Raw genomic sequence first — 16125 nt, forward strand, 5'->3', positions numbered from 1 at the left:
TGTGCTGTTTGTAGTTCCAGATCTGGTTTTAGGATCAAACCACAGTTCTTTATTGATGTGGTGTATTGTGTTTATTCTGTGTGAAGCAGCATCAGAGGTCAGAGGTCGAGTCTTGAATGTAAACCACTCAGAGCTGGAGAGAGCGGTGCTTTGAATTCGATGAGGTCGCCTCCGGAGATCCACTTGATTCAAAGTGATTCTCTCAAAGCAGAGATGGTTTACACACAGTTTGTTGATGGTGATCAAAAATAAACAAAGAGCCTCAAGAAGAGAAGGTTGATGTTTTTTTTTCTTTGTGGAAGTCTGTTAGTCTTGAAGGGAAGGCCGGACACAGAGAGTGTGGATGGTGGTACCTCAGTCCTGTAGGTGGTTGTACCTCAGTTCTTTAGGTGGTTGTACCTCGGCCCTGTAGGTGGTGGTACTTCGGCCCTGTAGGTGGTTGTACCTCGGTCCTGTAGGTGGTTGTACCTCGGTGCTGTAGGTGGTTGAACCTCGGTGCTGTAGGTGGTTGTACCTCGGTGCTGTAGGTGGTTGTACCTCGGTCCTGTAGGTGGTTGTACCTCGGTCCAGTAGGTGGTTGTACCTCGGTCCTGTAGGTGGTTGTACTTCGGTCCTGTAGGTGGTTGTACTTCGGTCCTGTAGGTGGTTGTACCTCGGTCCAGTAGGTGGTTGTACCTCGGTCCTGAAGGTGGTTGTACCTCGGTGCTGTAGGTGGTTGTACCTCAGTCCTGTAGGTGGTTGTACCTCGGTCCTGAAGGTGGTTGTACCTCGGTCCTGAAGGTGGTTGTACCTCGGTCCTGTAGGTGGTTGTACCTGAGGTTGTACCTCGGTCCTGTAGGTGGTTGTACCTCAGTCCTGTAGGTGGTTGTACCTCGGTCCTGTAGGTGGTTGTACCTCGGTGCTGTAGGTGGTTGAACCTCGGTGCTGTAGGTGGTTGAACCTCGGTCCTGTAGGTGGTTGTACCTTAGTCCTGTAGGTGGTTGTACCTTAGTCCTGTAGGTGGTTGTACCTTAGTCCTGTAGGTGGTTGTACCTCGGTGCTGTAGGTGGTTGTACCTCGGTCCTGTAGGTGGTTGTACCTTAGTCCTGTAGGTGGTTGTACCTCGGTCCTGTAGGTGGTTGTACCTCGGTCCTTTAGGTGGTTGTACCTCGGTCCTTTAGGTGGTTGTACCTCGGTCCTTTAGGTGGTTGTACCTCGGTCCTTTAGGTGGTTGTACCTCGGTCCTGTAGGTGGTTGTACCTCAGTTCTTTAGGTGGTTGTACCTCGGTCCTGTAGGTGGTTGTACCTCGGTCCTGTAGGTGGTTGTACCTCGGTCCAGTAGGTGGTTGTACCTCAGTCATTTAGGTGGTTGTACCTCGGTCCTGTAGGTGGTTGTACCTCGGTCCTGTAGGTGGTTGTACCTCAGTCGTTTAGGTGATTGTACCTCGGTCCTGTAGGTGGTTGTACCTCAGTGTTGGTGGTGGTTCCTCGGTGCCCCGTCCCAGGGTGATGTTGGTGTCCGGCTCTCCTCCTCCTCCTCCTCCTCCTCCTCCTCCTCCTCTCTGGCCGTTGTTGTGTGAGAAAGCAGCAGACAGACGTGAACTCTCTGGTGTTGAGGAGGTGAATTGAGGTCTGTTATCCAAATATTATCTGTTTCTCTGAGCGATTATTACCCTCTGATTTATGACCCGGCTGACAGAACTGTTTCTCTGTCCGCTGAGGTCCAGACTGTTGCTCTTGGGCACGATGATGACGGCGGCGGCGGCGGCGGCGTTGATGGCAGCGATGGCGGCACGCTTTATGAGGCTTACTGCTGAAAAATTGAGTCGTCAACAAAGCCAGAGCTGAACGTCAGAGAGGAGCTTGACTTTGGTTTTTATTCAACCTTTGTTGGACGTTTAGATTTCAGCGTTGTGTGGTTTTTTAAAAGAGACGAGAATCAGACTAGGGTGACCATATTTTGATTTCCAAAAAAGTGTAGGTATAAACAGATAGAGATCACAGACAGAGCCAGCCCAAGGCATACAGTAAGCAAACTAAGCACCTGCTTAGGGCACCATGGACCTAAGCAGAGAGCAATAAACTTTCTGTGTAACTTCTGTCGATCTCTTGAGAAATCCTGTGTATTTACAAAAACCCTTAATTGTTGTGGTTGCACTTTAAGTTGTTGTTTCACATTGCTGTTGCAGTTTGTTTAAAACCAAAAAGAAATGATGACGTGTTTACAGCAAATGCATTGGCTATTGGTTTATTTTGTTACTTTTAGTATAGGCCCATATGACATTTGTACTAGGCCTATATATATACACTTTGAAGTGTAAATCAACCCCAACCTCATTCATCCAGGTCATCGTTCTTTTTCTGGGCAAATTGAATCGTAGGCAACTGGACTTGTATTTGTCTGGGAAGATGTTTGGCCTCTTATCCAAGGGGCTTCATCAGTTCGTACGCAACAAGTTTCACTAGTCTGCACTAGCTAGACCGAAACGTCTTCCCAGACAAATACAAGTCCAGTTGCCTACGATTCAATTTGCCCAGAACAACAACCCCAGGCTGCACTTTTGGATGAATTTGACATCATTTCAGATTAAAAACCATAGATGGCTAAAAACATTCCTAGGATGATGATCCGTAAGGACAGATTAGAAAACATTTAATTAGTTTGTAGTAGCTAGGTGTGTAAATCATCAATAATCAGTATTATTGGCAATAATAGAGGGCCCCTTAGGGCCCCGTGGAGGCTTGGGCCAGCCCTGGTCACAGATAAAAACGGCTTTCGGGTATTTAGAAAAAAAAAGAAAAGGAAAAGAATGACTACGAGGCAGCCGCCGGCCAGACAACACACATACAACACAACCAAAACACAAAGTCACTCTCCAAAACCCCTCCCCCCCATAGTCATCACATTAGTTTACATCATTTATCTCTCCTCCTCTCTGCTATACATTTCAAACACTCCTTTTCTAAACTTACTTTTAAATGGATTAACACTTTTGCTGAGTTTAATCTCTACATCCAAGCTATTCCATAGAATAACCCCTCCGACAGAAATACACATACTTTTAAGAGTCGATCTTACACTTTGCTGTTGCAATTTGAGTTTTCCTCTTAAGTCATATCTTCTACAACCTTCCCTCTCATGAAATAATTTTTGGATTATACAAGGAAGAAGATTATTTTTTGCTTTGTTACCGCCGGTCGTAACACACAGATGTCCAGTCCGCCCCTGGTAAAGCTACAACTTGCGCTTTGGCATTTTGTGAGCAGAGGAAACGCTGCTCCGACGTGACGTCTGCTGCCTCTGTATGAGCGCGTTGCAGAGCCGCACACACACACAGAGGCACTGAGGCAGCCTCTCGGGAATTAGCTACGTCAGAGACGCAACAAAATACTGGAGTATTCTGTGCAAAGCGCCAGTCAAGTATAGGTTTAATGGTCCCATGAAAAACATTGAAAACCGGACATTTTCATGAACTTATAAAAACCCGCCCGGACGCCCCGGACAGGACGTAAAAAGTGGACATGTCTGGGTAAATTAGACAGTCAACAGATGGAGGGAAAGGAAAAAGAAGTGAAGGAGGAAGGAGATGAAGAAGAAGAGGAGGAGGAGGAGACCTGGTAAGATAAGAAGGAGGAGGAGGAGGAGGAGGAGGAGGAGGCTGATGAAGAGAGCAGATAACAGTAGAATTAGTGGAGTTTCATTGATTAGCTGTAGAGGAGAAGTGTGTGAGCATTGATCGGCTCTCAGGAACAGTTTTACAGGATTTAGAGTGAAAACGGAGGAGAAGGAGGAGGAGGAGGAGGAGGAGGAGGAGGAGGAGAAGACAGGGTGGTTCTGAAGAAGAGGAGGAGGAGGAGGAGATGATGAAGGATGCTGACGGACTGTCTCTGACCCCGATGAGCTGAGACATTTTTCTCATGTGAATCTTCAAATGTAAAAATACAAACGTGGTAGATAGATACACTCATCTGTGTGTGTGTCTGTGTGTGTGTGTGTGTGTGTGTGTGTCTGTGTGTGTGTGAGACAAAGTGTTGTAACACTCTTGTCTGACATGATGACTCACAGCTGCATTAGTGACCCACTGACACACACACACGTCACACACTCGCTGATAAACACGTTTCAGACACACACACACACACACACACGGGCCCCATTTACATGCCAGTTGTGTGTTCAGAGCCGCGGCTAAGTGTTTTCAACTGATAACTGAAGCACATTCCTGTCTACACACACACACACACACACACACACACACACACACACACACACACACACACACACACACACACAGTATCTCTCCTCCCGCTCGGCTCAGACAAGCAGCAGATTTACTCTCTGTAATAAGGTCAAAAGGTCGAGACACTGTCAGTAAATTTCAGACACACTTTCTGTCTGCGCACACACACACACACACACACACACACACACACACACACACACACACACACACACACACACACACACACACACACACACACACACACACACACACACACACACACACACACACACACACACACACACTCAGCTGTTGGATGAGGTTGTGCAGTCGTCAGTCGGACATAAGGAGTGTTTAACATGTTTATATCTGATGCTTTTGTTCTAATACTGGAGACACCACTCACCTGTTGTTGTTGTACTTTAAAGAGGAACTCTGCAGGATTTCCACCTTAAAGGGATAGTTCAACATTTTGGCAAATTCTCCTCTCACCATAATCCCTATAGTCATAGCAGTAGGTTTGTTACCTCTAATTGTTGGTGAATGTTGTTTTTAGATCAGCGGGGCAGAGACGTGAGCTCTGCACAGCGTGTGGTATTTTTGCCTTTCCTTCATCAAACTCATCAAATACACAATCCAACAACTCCACAACGCTCTGGTGGACAAGTTGTGACCTGCACATTCACCACACTATGAGATAATCATGTAACATTATGTAACATTACGACACACGAACAGTGGTGGACAGTAACGGAATAAATTTACTTGAGTACTGTACTTAAAGCAGAAGTGAGTGATATATTTGTGTTAATATAAGTCTTAAATAGTTATATCTTCCGACAGCAATCACTTACATAGAGTGTTTGGACTGAAACACGGGTCTCTCAGTCCCTCTGCTCTGCTCTGAGCCGAGGAGAAAACATTTATCGTATCCTACAGTTTTTATCCAATGAGGAGAGAGAACGGCATGCAGGGCTGTGTGTGCAGCCAAGGGACGCCGTGAATGTGGTGACGTAGCGTCGAGGACTGTTATGGTGCGTTCAAGGAAACTCGTTTTTTTCCGACCTGTGACGTCGTACCAGTTCGATCTGGTACATAGACTGTACAAAAAGACGTACTGGTACGAGTTCACCGGTCGGAAGTTACGAGTGGCCGTTATAGTGACTTTCACCGGTAAAACAGGTCGGAAAAACACGAGTGGGTTGCCTGGAACGCTACAAAGTCGTAAGTTGTGACTTGAAGCTGTAATTTATGATTTCAAAAGCCTGCCTGGAACGCAGCATTAGCCAAAACGACCGGATCACTCACTTCTGCTTTAAGTAGGCTAGAAATCTAGCTGCACCCTAGCGGCAGCAAATATATTTGCTCCGTACATGTAGGTGGGTCTAGAAACGAGCCATAGGAACTTTTTGAGTCTCGAACACCGTTTGTGTTCACCAATCACAGCGCTCTATCTGTTTAGAGAGTCGTTGGGCGGCTTAACACCATGACGACATACATTTTAATTGGCTTGTCAGGCTAACATCACCCTGCTCTTTGCTCTGATTGGTCGTAGCGCTACCCTATTGGTGCAGGGGCAGTTTGAAAGACAGCCTTCATCCCGCCCCCTGGATTGAGCCGAGGTCTACCGGTCGTTGCCAGACTAGACATGTTAATGATGTAATCTGGCTTGTCAGGCTAGCTGGGGGCTGTATGTTCCTAACATTTTAGGTCTAAAAGAAGGAATCTGAAGATTTTCAGTTTAATTGCTCCTGTTTTGCGGTAGTTGTGTCTGTCCCCGCATCGCCACGGCAGCGATGAATGGGAGCGGATTGAAGTTCTGCTGCTTAGGCTTAGTTTATTTTACTTGAAGCAAGTCAAGAGTTGATATTCCTGTGTTTATAATGACACAAACGGGAGCTTTCCCACTGCACCTGAACACACCGAGCACGGCAGCTTGGGAGAGAAAGAGTTTTTGACTGAGCTTTGATTGGTACTGGTGCCAGACCTGGTGCTGCTGCTGGTGAAACAGAGGCTGGTCCTGGTCCTGGTCCTGGTAGTGGTGAACTTCTGACTAGTACCGATACCGATACTAGATCCATCTACCAGAAGCTTTGACTTGTAGTAGCTGGTTGTGGGACTGAAATTGGTACTGGTGTTGGTAGCTACTTGTGCTGGTTCTGTGTGTTTTCTTTTGTGCTTTGTGCGATGTGAAGCTGAAAGTTTTTTACAGCATCGGCCTCCGTCTCAGCATCACACTGCAAAAACTCTAAATCTTTCCAAGAATATTTGTCTTATTTTTTGTCAAATAGTCTCATTTCTAGTCGAAACTAATCTCTTTCCACTTTAAATAAGACTCATCACCTAAAAATTAACTTGTTTTTAGATCATTTTCACTCGTTTCAAACGAATTTTCACTTGAAATAAGTAGAAAAATCTGCCAGTGAAAGCAAGTTTTTTGTGCTTGTAATAAGGAAGAAAAACTTGCTCCACTATCAGATTTTTCTACTTATTTCAAGTGAAAATCTGCTTGAAAGAAGTAAAAAGTGTCTAAAAAACAAGCTGCTTTTTAAATGTAATGAGTCTTATTTTAAGTAGAATTAGATTTGTTTTGACTAGAAATAAGACAAATATTCTTGGTAAGATATTTGAGTTTTTGCAGTGTAGCCTCAAACTGTGTGTGTATCTGTGTGTGTGTGTGTGTGTGTGTGTGTGTGTGTGTGTGTGTGTGTGTGTGTGTGTGTGTGTGTGTGTGTGTGTGTGTGTGTGTGTGTGGACAGTGACAGAGCAGTAAGTGAAGCACTGACAGCTGAGATCAATGACTGAAAGAGAGAGCAGTAATCCACCCTCTTAAAACACACACACACACACAGGCCGTCGCTGTGTGTGTGTGTGTGTGTGTGTGTGTGTGTGTGTGTGTGTGTGTGTGTGTGTGTGTGTGTGTGTGTGTGTGTGTGTGTGTGTGTCTCGGTCTCAGAGAGAGAGAGTTAATCCTCTCCTCTTAGCTCCTCTGGCTCTTGTAAATGTAACACACACTCTGTAAAAAGCTCAATAACTTTAAAACTCACTCACTCTGTCGCTGCATTAGGAACTGTTTTGTTCTGTTAGAAAGTCCAAATGTTAAAAATGTGAAGACTTTTATTTTTTATTATTTAACTGTGTAAATCTCGTCAGATTCTCGTCTTTGTGGCGTCTCACAGTGAAAACGTGTCGTACGTGAACCGACTTCGACACGTTTTACTGTTTGAACTGGTGTTTTAGTAGAATCGGAGTGTGAGACAGAAACTGGAGCGAGCAGCTGCAGCCGATCTGATCTATTACTGATGATGATAATAAACTGTTCTGACACTTTATTAATCAATCACGTTATTATTTATTTTTTGCTTTGCTTTCCTGTTTTCCGTCGGTGTCAGTGAACGCGTCGTCGTCTGGACCAGAACCACAGAGACAGGAAGTGATCGGCTGCTTCATCAATGATCAATAATGATTAGATCTGATCAGATAAAGAGTTAGAGCAGAGAATCTTCATCCTCTCCTTCCTCTTTTTCCTTTCCTCCTCCTCCTCTTCCTGCTTATTCCCTTCCTCTTCTTCCTCCTTCTTTACTCCTCTTCCTTCTTCCTCTTCCCCTCCTCCACCTCCTCCTTTCCTCTCCTCCTCCTCTCCCTCTCTCCTCCTCCTCCTCCTCTCCTCCTCCTCCTCCCCCTCCTCCCCCTCTCCTCCTCCTCCTCCTCCTCTCCTCCTCCTCTCCTCCTCCTCCCCTCTCCTCCTCCTCCTCTCCTCCTCCTCCTCCTCCTCCCCCTCCTCCCCCTCCTCCTCCTCTCCTCCTCCTCCTCTTCTTCTTTCCTCTTCCTCCCCCTCCTCCCCCTCTCCTCCTCCTCCTCCTCCTCCTCTCCTCCTCCTCCCCTCTCCTCCTCCTCCTCTCCTCCTCCTCCTCCTCCTCCCCCTCCTCCCCCTTCTCCTCCTCCTCCTCCCCCTCCTCCCCCTTCTCCTCCTCCTCCTCCCCCTCCTCCCCCTTCTCCTCCTCCTCCTCCCCCTCCTCCCCCTCTCCTCCTCCTCCTCCTCCTCTCCTCCTCCTCCCCTCTCCTCCTCCTCCTCTCCTCCTCCTCCCCTCTCCTCCTCCTCCTCTCCTCCTCCCCCTCCTCCTCCTCCTCTTCTTCTTTCCTCTTCCTCCTCCTCCTCTCCCTCTCTCCTCCTCCTCCTTTTCTCCCCCTCTCCTCTTCCTCCTCCTCCTCTCTTCCTCCTCTCCTCCTCCTCCTCTTCTCCTCTCCTCCTCTTCCTCCTCCTCTTCCTCTCCTCTTCTCCTCCTCCCCCTCTCCTCCTCCTCCTCTCCTCTCCTTCTCCTCCTCTTCCTCTCCTCTTCTCCTCCTCCACCTTTCCTCTCCTCTTCCTCCTCCTCCTCCTTGTTCTTCCTCCTCCTCCTCTTCTTCCTCTTCCTCCCTGTTCTTCCTCCTCCTTCTCCCCTCCTCCTCCTCCTCCTGTCCTCCTCTCCTCCTCTCCTCTCCTCCTCCTCCTCCTCCTCTCCTCCTCTCCTCCTCCCCCTCTCCTCCTCTCCTCCTCCTCCTCCTCCTCCCCTCTCCTCCTCCTCTCCTCCTCCTCTTCTTCCTCCTCCTCCTCTCCTCTCTCCTCCTCCCCTCCTCCTCCTCCTCCTCCTCCTCCTCCTCCTCCTCCTCCTCCTCCTCCTCTCCTCCTCCTCTCCTCCCCCTCTCCTCTCCTCCTCCTCCTCTCCTCTCCTCCTCCTCCTCCTCTCCTCCTCCTCCTCCTCCTCCTCTCCTCCTCCTCCTCCTCTCCTCCTCTCCTCCTCCTCCTCCTCCTCCTCTCTCCTCCTCCTCCTCTCCTCCTCTCCTCCTCCTCCTCCTCCTCCTCTCCTCTCCTCTTCCTCCTCCTCCTCCTTCTTTACTCCTCTTTTTCCTCTTCTTCCTCCTCCTCTCCTTTTCCTCTCCTCTCCTCCTCCTCTTCCCCTCCACCTCCTCTCCTCCTCCTCCTCCCCCTCTCCTCTCCCCCTCTCCTCTACTCCTCCTCCTCTCCTCCTCCCCCTCTCCTCTCCCCCTCTCCTCTACTCCTCCTCCTCTCCTCCTCCTCCTCCTCCCCCTCTCCTCTCCCCCTCTCCTCTACTCCTCCTCCTCTCCTCCTCCTCTTCCCCTCCACCTCCTCTCCTCCTCCTCCTCCCCCTCTCCTCTCCCCCTCTCCTCTCCTTCTCCTCCTCTCCTCCTCCCCCTCCTCCTCCTCCTCCTCCTCCTCCTCCCCTTCCCCCTCTCGCCGCTCTGACAGTGTTTGCAACATTTTCTGTCGGTTGAACTAAACAACTTGTTATATTTGGCCGTTTGTCTTGACGAAGGAATTTTTGCGGCGATGGATTCGATAAACACTCGAGAGGACGAAACGTCTTTGACGGAACGACGTCGGCATGGAAACCAGCTGCCGACGGTCCAGTCAGAGGCCGGTCACCGAGTCAGAGGATCAGCTCAGATTTATTATTATTATATATTATATATTATTATTATATATGAGGATAAATAGTACGTTTTGATTTATTCACTTATCATTAAAGAAAAAGCTACTTGTGTATCATCAGGAAATAGATACACACCTGTCACCTGTTATATTCTACATATCAGACATTTACTGAAAACAAGACACTCAGATGTTCCTCTAGCATTTGATTATTATTAATTCAGAAAAATAACAATGCAAAAATAATAAACTTTATTTAAATACAACACTTGCTCATAGTGCTGTGACAGATATAAATAGAATAGAATAGAATAGAAAATACTTTATTAATCCCTATAGGAGGGAAATTCACATCGTCCAGCAGCTTACATAACAATGATACATGTATGATATAAATGTTATAAAAAGTAAACATGTATAATCTAACAAAAGGCTTAGTGCATTGATGAAGGGAGTCAAGTAGGGAAATAATAGAATAAAATAAAATATAACAATACAAATAAAGTAAGTTACGACTAATATAATATAAAAATAATAATAAGTAATAGTAATAAGGTAATAATAACTTCATTTGTATACCAACTTTCAGACAAACAATGCAGCTCAAAGTGCTTTACAATGAAAATAGAAAAATAATAGGATAAATAAAATACAATAATTTAATAAAATGGAATAAACGTTGGGTTTAAGTTATTTAAAAATGTCCACTGACCCAGTATCTTTTTGTTTAATCCACAGTCTATGTGAATAAATAAACTCCTCTGTGGTTTTATTTTGGAGGGAAAACAGCAGGAAATTCAAATCGTATACTAGACAGGACTTTTACGCAACAACCAAACTGACTCTTTACAGCCACGTTAAAATTTGTTTAATATCTTAACTCCTCCTTTATTCTTAAAACAACAGGACATAGATCAGATACACAAAATAAAAGGTGCATAGTTAAAAGTGTAACAACACAATAACATAACATTTAACCATAGAAGCTTTCAGTGAGTTTTACTTTTATTTCTAGTGGTTTTTCAGCTCGGTGTCGGGTCTGTTTTCTCCCTGCAGCGCAGCGGAGCAGCACGGACGGAGGCGGAGGCTGTTAAACGCACCGTGATTTGTTTAAACAGGCGTCAGTGACAAATGGCTGCGAGTAACAAAAGCTTTAAACAACAGCCCAGAGTGGGAGGAGAACACACACACACACACACATTTACAAGTGGTGTGTTTATGAGCGACACACTCAGTGCAGAGTGGGTAAAAAGCACAATATAAATAACACAGCCCCGTGCAAGAAACACAGTGAAGAGAAGAAAGAAGAAAGTGAAGCTAAAAGAGACTGTAATGGCTTTAAACTGTGAGTCTGTGTGCGTCGTTCACATTGATCCTGTGTCGTCCGCTATCGGCTGCAGGTCGTCACCTTACACACACACACACACACACACACACACACACACACACACACACACACACACACACACACACACACACACACACACACACACACACTCCTCTATACAGTCTCTGTGCATCAGGATGGATTAATGATGAAGTCGGTCGTGTCGTTTAATCGCTGGAATCTCCAGATCTGTGTTGGTTTATCTACTGGTTTCTAATCCATATCACAGCAAAGTCAGAACTGAACCAACCGGTGTTTCTAGGTTGTTTGTTTCTCACTGTGGTTTTACACCGTTACACCAGTCACACCTTTTCTACTGGAGAACTTTCCTAATAATAATGATAATAATTCAATTTAATTCCTTTTATTGGATAAAGAGGGACCATGTACATTGATAAACAGATGGTATTCACAAGGTACAGGGATGAAGAGGGATATGACAAACACTGGGGTTCTCACATTCTGTCATAATTGTCATTTATTTTGACACAAACAGTTATGGTGTTGTTGATTGTTGGTGATTATTTGTTAACCTAGTACTAGGTACTAAGTGGAGAAGGGGCAGGAATTAATAAGCTAATGCTTCTTCCTACTCCTTTTCAAACATACAAAGCGTTGTATGTATTGACTAAAGTGCTTCAAGTGTGATATATTGTTCACATGTTTGAAATAAAGCATTCATTCATTCATTTTAAAGATAATATATAAATGTACTCAATTCTAGCTAAAAGGCTAATTTCCGTTGACAATCTCCCTATACTGAAATAGAAACAAGCAGGTTAAAAAAAAACACATGTATAGGTACAGTATTTAAAAACATGGGGCGGGTACCCCCTTTTTCTTTTCTTTTTCTTTTAGAAAGAAAAAACAAAGTAAGTAATATAATCATAATACATGGTAAGACAAAAACTGTACAACACATTACAATCATGGTTCACAGTAGGCACAAGTGTTCCAGTAGGTGGTGGGGGTTAAAGTGCCAGAGTTGGGTAATAAAGTGCTGGAGTCAGAAGTTTAAAGTGCTAGAGTTGATGATTAAAGTGTTAGAGTTGGAGGACAAAGGAGGAGTAAAAAAATGCCGGTCTGGGTCATGTTTCTTGATTTAGTTGTGGGGCCAAAGGGAGAGGAGAGAAAGAAAGAAAAAGTATTTTATTTGAGTAGAGACAGTGCATATTACAGTAATGAACATTGGTATAAAATACTGCAGTAAATATGCCGGATTATAGCCGAACCACCAAATTTACATCCGTATAGTCCCTAATAAATAAATAAATAAATAAAATACAACTAACTACACCACAAGGAATAAAAACTATACAATAATGAATACATTTTTTTAATGGATTTTTTATATTCGTGTCATGCACCACTGTGGCCCATCCCATATGGGATTACAAGAGACAAATACAAGAAATAAAGACTAGACAGTCCTTCCTGTTGGTGCCACACAGGTGTGACACATAAATAAACAATTTCAGATACTTTCAGTAAGTCAACTATATATCGCTCTTCGTCTCATTGCCCAAGCCTTTTCAAGAAATAAAGAAAATGCAAATATACTCAACTGAAAAAGATGTTTTAGCTTCATAAATACAATACAAATATGTGTTTATTGTTCGGTTCTGTTTCTATGAGTGTGTTTTAGTCTTGTGATTTATTTGGCTGCTGCAGGAGGAAAGATAATTCAACTTTTAACTTTCAAAAGCTGAAATAAAATCAAAAAGATCAAATATTTTGAATCAGTTTTAATGAAGAGTTTGTATGTGATTGATTTACTGCTGTGTTGACTCTGTTGCAGGGTCAGGTCTGTCCTGTAGGTGGCACTAGAGGAGAGGTCATGGGGTCATTAAGATCTCTAATCTGAGTTTTAGATTTAATATTTTAACGTTGAGTAAAATGTCTTCATGCTCCTGTTGAGACGCGTCCTGAAACCTCTTCCTGTTCCCTCCTCCTCTACTCGTTTGGTTCATGTTTCACACCTTCTGTAAAAGTATTTTTAGAGCTCAGGAGTTGTTTTGGCGTCTGGCAGCGGCAGCGGCAGCGGCGAGGCTTTTAAAGCAGGTGTAAATCAGGTTTGTGTATAAGGTTTAACACCCAGCCGCTCTGTAATAACACACGGCAGACTAATGATTTGTTGTTTAAAACATTTCACATCAGCTCGAGTTATTTCTTTTTTTCTTTTGTCTGAGCTGCAAGTGCAAAACTTTAAAGTGAAACATGACTGCGCCATTATGTGAAAAATAAACAGCTTTTGACTTTGCTTTATCATAAATATTCCTAAAGCACCGACAGTCGATCACCTGCGTAACGTTTTGTTGATTTAAGGTGGACTTGTTGGTGTCATGAAATACTTATATATCCTTAAAACTGCTGTAAATATTGTGACTTGAAGAGGAGACTGCACTTCCTCAGCAGTTAAACATCGGACTGTCCTCCCCTCTGCTCTGCCACATCTGTAATGTGTCCTAATGCGTTTATATAGGCTACCATGTCTGCTTTTACATCGAAGGCCAGAGTAAAAATACCCTGCAGCCATATGAATGAAGAGGAGAATATGGGCCAGTAACATCAAATAAAATAGTAGGCTACATAAATGCATTATAATTTAATAATCCTCCCATTTTAAGACCAATATACTTTAATGTATTACCAGTTTGTTTTGCTGTCATTGTTTTCCACCACTATCTGTTTTTTTTTTTTTATTGTTTTTTGCCAAATCCAGCAACTGTAGGCCTACATTTGCACTGAGGAAAATATCCCATCTTGTTCCTCTTATGTTTTATATTATAGCCTCAACCATAGTCAAAAGTAGGCTACAAACAGACACTGACTATATTTTCTTCCCTATATCTTTGCAGATTACAATATTACAGTTTTATTTATTCATTTCTATTCTACTGACTGTTATTGCTTGATTTATTGTCCCTTTAAAACTATTTTACCTGATTAAATACAACATAAAACAGGAACAATAATAGTAACTGATCAGCAGGTCAATGATAACCAGCTATAATCCATTAGATTAAATAAAATACAGTGAAGTGTTCATCATGCTGCTCTAAATCTAGATATATTTTTTTTTCTGTTGACATTTATTTTGACAGAGGACGGATTCACGTTTGATAGAAGGAACTACTTGACGTTGCGCGCATCGGCTGCAGTTCTAATGTAGTGGTTCAGCGCAGCGCGGAGTGATACGGAAGTGAAGTGACGTCTGGTTTGTTGACTTTCCGAGCGGATTTGTTGCGGACATTTAATCGCGTAAAAACGTACTTTTCGGCGCCGTCGAGCCGAAATGAACTTTGAAACCCACTCAAAGTGACCTGCTGTTTGTTTCTGCGTGTCCTCAATGCTGTGTTTTAGCTTTATACCGTTAAAACCGTGCTCCAGTTTCACCACAAGATGGCGGTGCTACCGAGCTGTAACGGTCGGTGAGGTTAGCTAGTTGCTAACGTTAGCTGCTAGCTGCTTGTTGTCTGTCAAATGAACTGCTGGATTTCACGGGTTTGTATTCTGTGGAGCTTCTGTATGAGTTTTATAAATACATTTAAATGTCATGGAGATGCTGTTTTGCTGTCTACTCTCATATAAATGTGTGTAATGTGTAGCCTACAATATGGAGCTCAAGGCTAGAGCACAGAAACATGATCCCTAGCTAAAGTTATTAGTCAATTAGCTTGATGTTGCTGCCCTTAAAAGGAGTGTTTCAGTTTTTTTCCCTCTATGACACACCTTCACTATGCACTTAAAGCACACAAATTTAAGACTAATTGTTGTAAATAATTAAAGTTATTAATGGGAAGTTGGTCATCGACCTCAACCAAACCTTAATAACCATTAATGTGGCTTAACACTGCGAAAATGTAGTGTCAACAGGTATTATGGATAATTAATGCGTACACACTTACAGTATGTCAAAGCATGATAAAAGATTTAAACTTAAATGTTTGGAGTTTCACCAATAGTCTCCTGGTTGAAGTTGTGTCTCAGTGGGTTTGCTGACCTGGAAATGCTTCTAAATTTACAGTTCTTAATATAGACATTGACATTTTTGGGGGGCTTTTTGTCGTCCTGCAGAATGAATTTGAGAACAATCAGATGACTTCTGGTCCGTTCTGGTGAAATGTGGTGGATCTAAACATTAACCTAACAATTGAATATTTTATATTCATGTGACATCATGATTTCACAAGTTGATAGGGAATGCTGTTAGGATCATAATTTAAAGATTTTATAATCATGGAGTTATAATTGATTGATTGTTGAGACCAATGTCTTCATTTTTTTAAATGTCTTCAGAGATAACCTAGATTTTTAATGAGGAAAATGGAAACAAACTGGTAGAGTAACGCTGACGTTACAACAGGGTAAGGGTTAACAAACAGCTGATTATTTTTTTGTGATTGCTACAACTTTGCAGTTGCAAGAGCACCACTTTCATCCCCCTTGATACATTAGGGGGGGGGGGGGGGGGGTTTGGATAGCGCTACATTTTTATTTTTTAAGACGTTAGTTTAGGCGGCAGCTCTTTGTTTTTAAGGCGACCACCTTAACAGGAAAGCGCTGCGGGAAACCCTGCATTAAACAAATCGTAACAAATCACTGTCTTACCTTTATGCCCTACAGCTATTCATGCCAGAGTGATTATAGCAAGAGCACTTATGCTTTTCATAACTCATATATGCATATGTATTTGTTTGTTCTAGATCTACGATGCAGAGGGGACGTTACAGCACTTTATCGATGGTAATGATCCCAGTAAATCCAGTTGGATGAGGTACATCCGCTGTGCCAGACACTGTGGGGAGCAGAACATGATGGTTGTACAGTACAGGTAAGAACTCTTGCTTTGTTCAAATCCTCCAACATTTGGTGGAAATCTGTTGTCCCCCTCATTCCTTTAGTGACCGATCTTATCAGTCTACATCACTGAACGTTCCACTACGCATGTTGCCTGCAGAAAGAGAGCAGAAGGAGCCGCGATCATGTCTTGTTGTGCTGTTGTTTGCACTCATCGTTTTGATAAAATAAGAAAACGTGCAAGATTTACAGAATAATTTGGAGCAAAATAATGTGTCAGACATGTTGGTTTGAATGGTGATAAA

At 43.7% G+C, this 16125-nt stretch overlaps 1 protein-coding gene across 1 annotated transcript in view; it reads left to right on the forward strand.

Annotated features, from left to right (window-relative positions):
• Positions 1 to 16125, forward strand: part of prdm6 (PR domain containing 6) — a gene marked incomplete at its 3' end in the record, with an annotated part of 110056 nt that overhangs the window by 22090 nt on the left and 71841 nt on the right. The window contains exon 5 of the mRNA XM_083979018.1: positions 15727 to 15854. Coding sequence (XP_083835144.1) covers positions 15727 to 15854 — 128 coding nt within the window. The remainder of the gene's footprint in view (positions 1 to 15726; positions 15855 to 16125) is intronic.

The sequence above is a fragment of the Trachurus trachurus genome (genome assembly GCF_905171665.1).
Source record: "Trachurus trachurus genome assembly, chromosome: 9".
Taxonomy (NCBI): domain Eukaryota; kingdom Metazoa; phylum Chordata; class Actinopteri; order Carangiformes; family Carangidae; genus Trachurus; species Trachurus trachurus.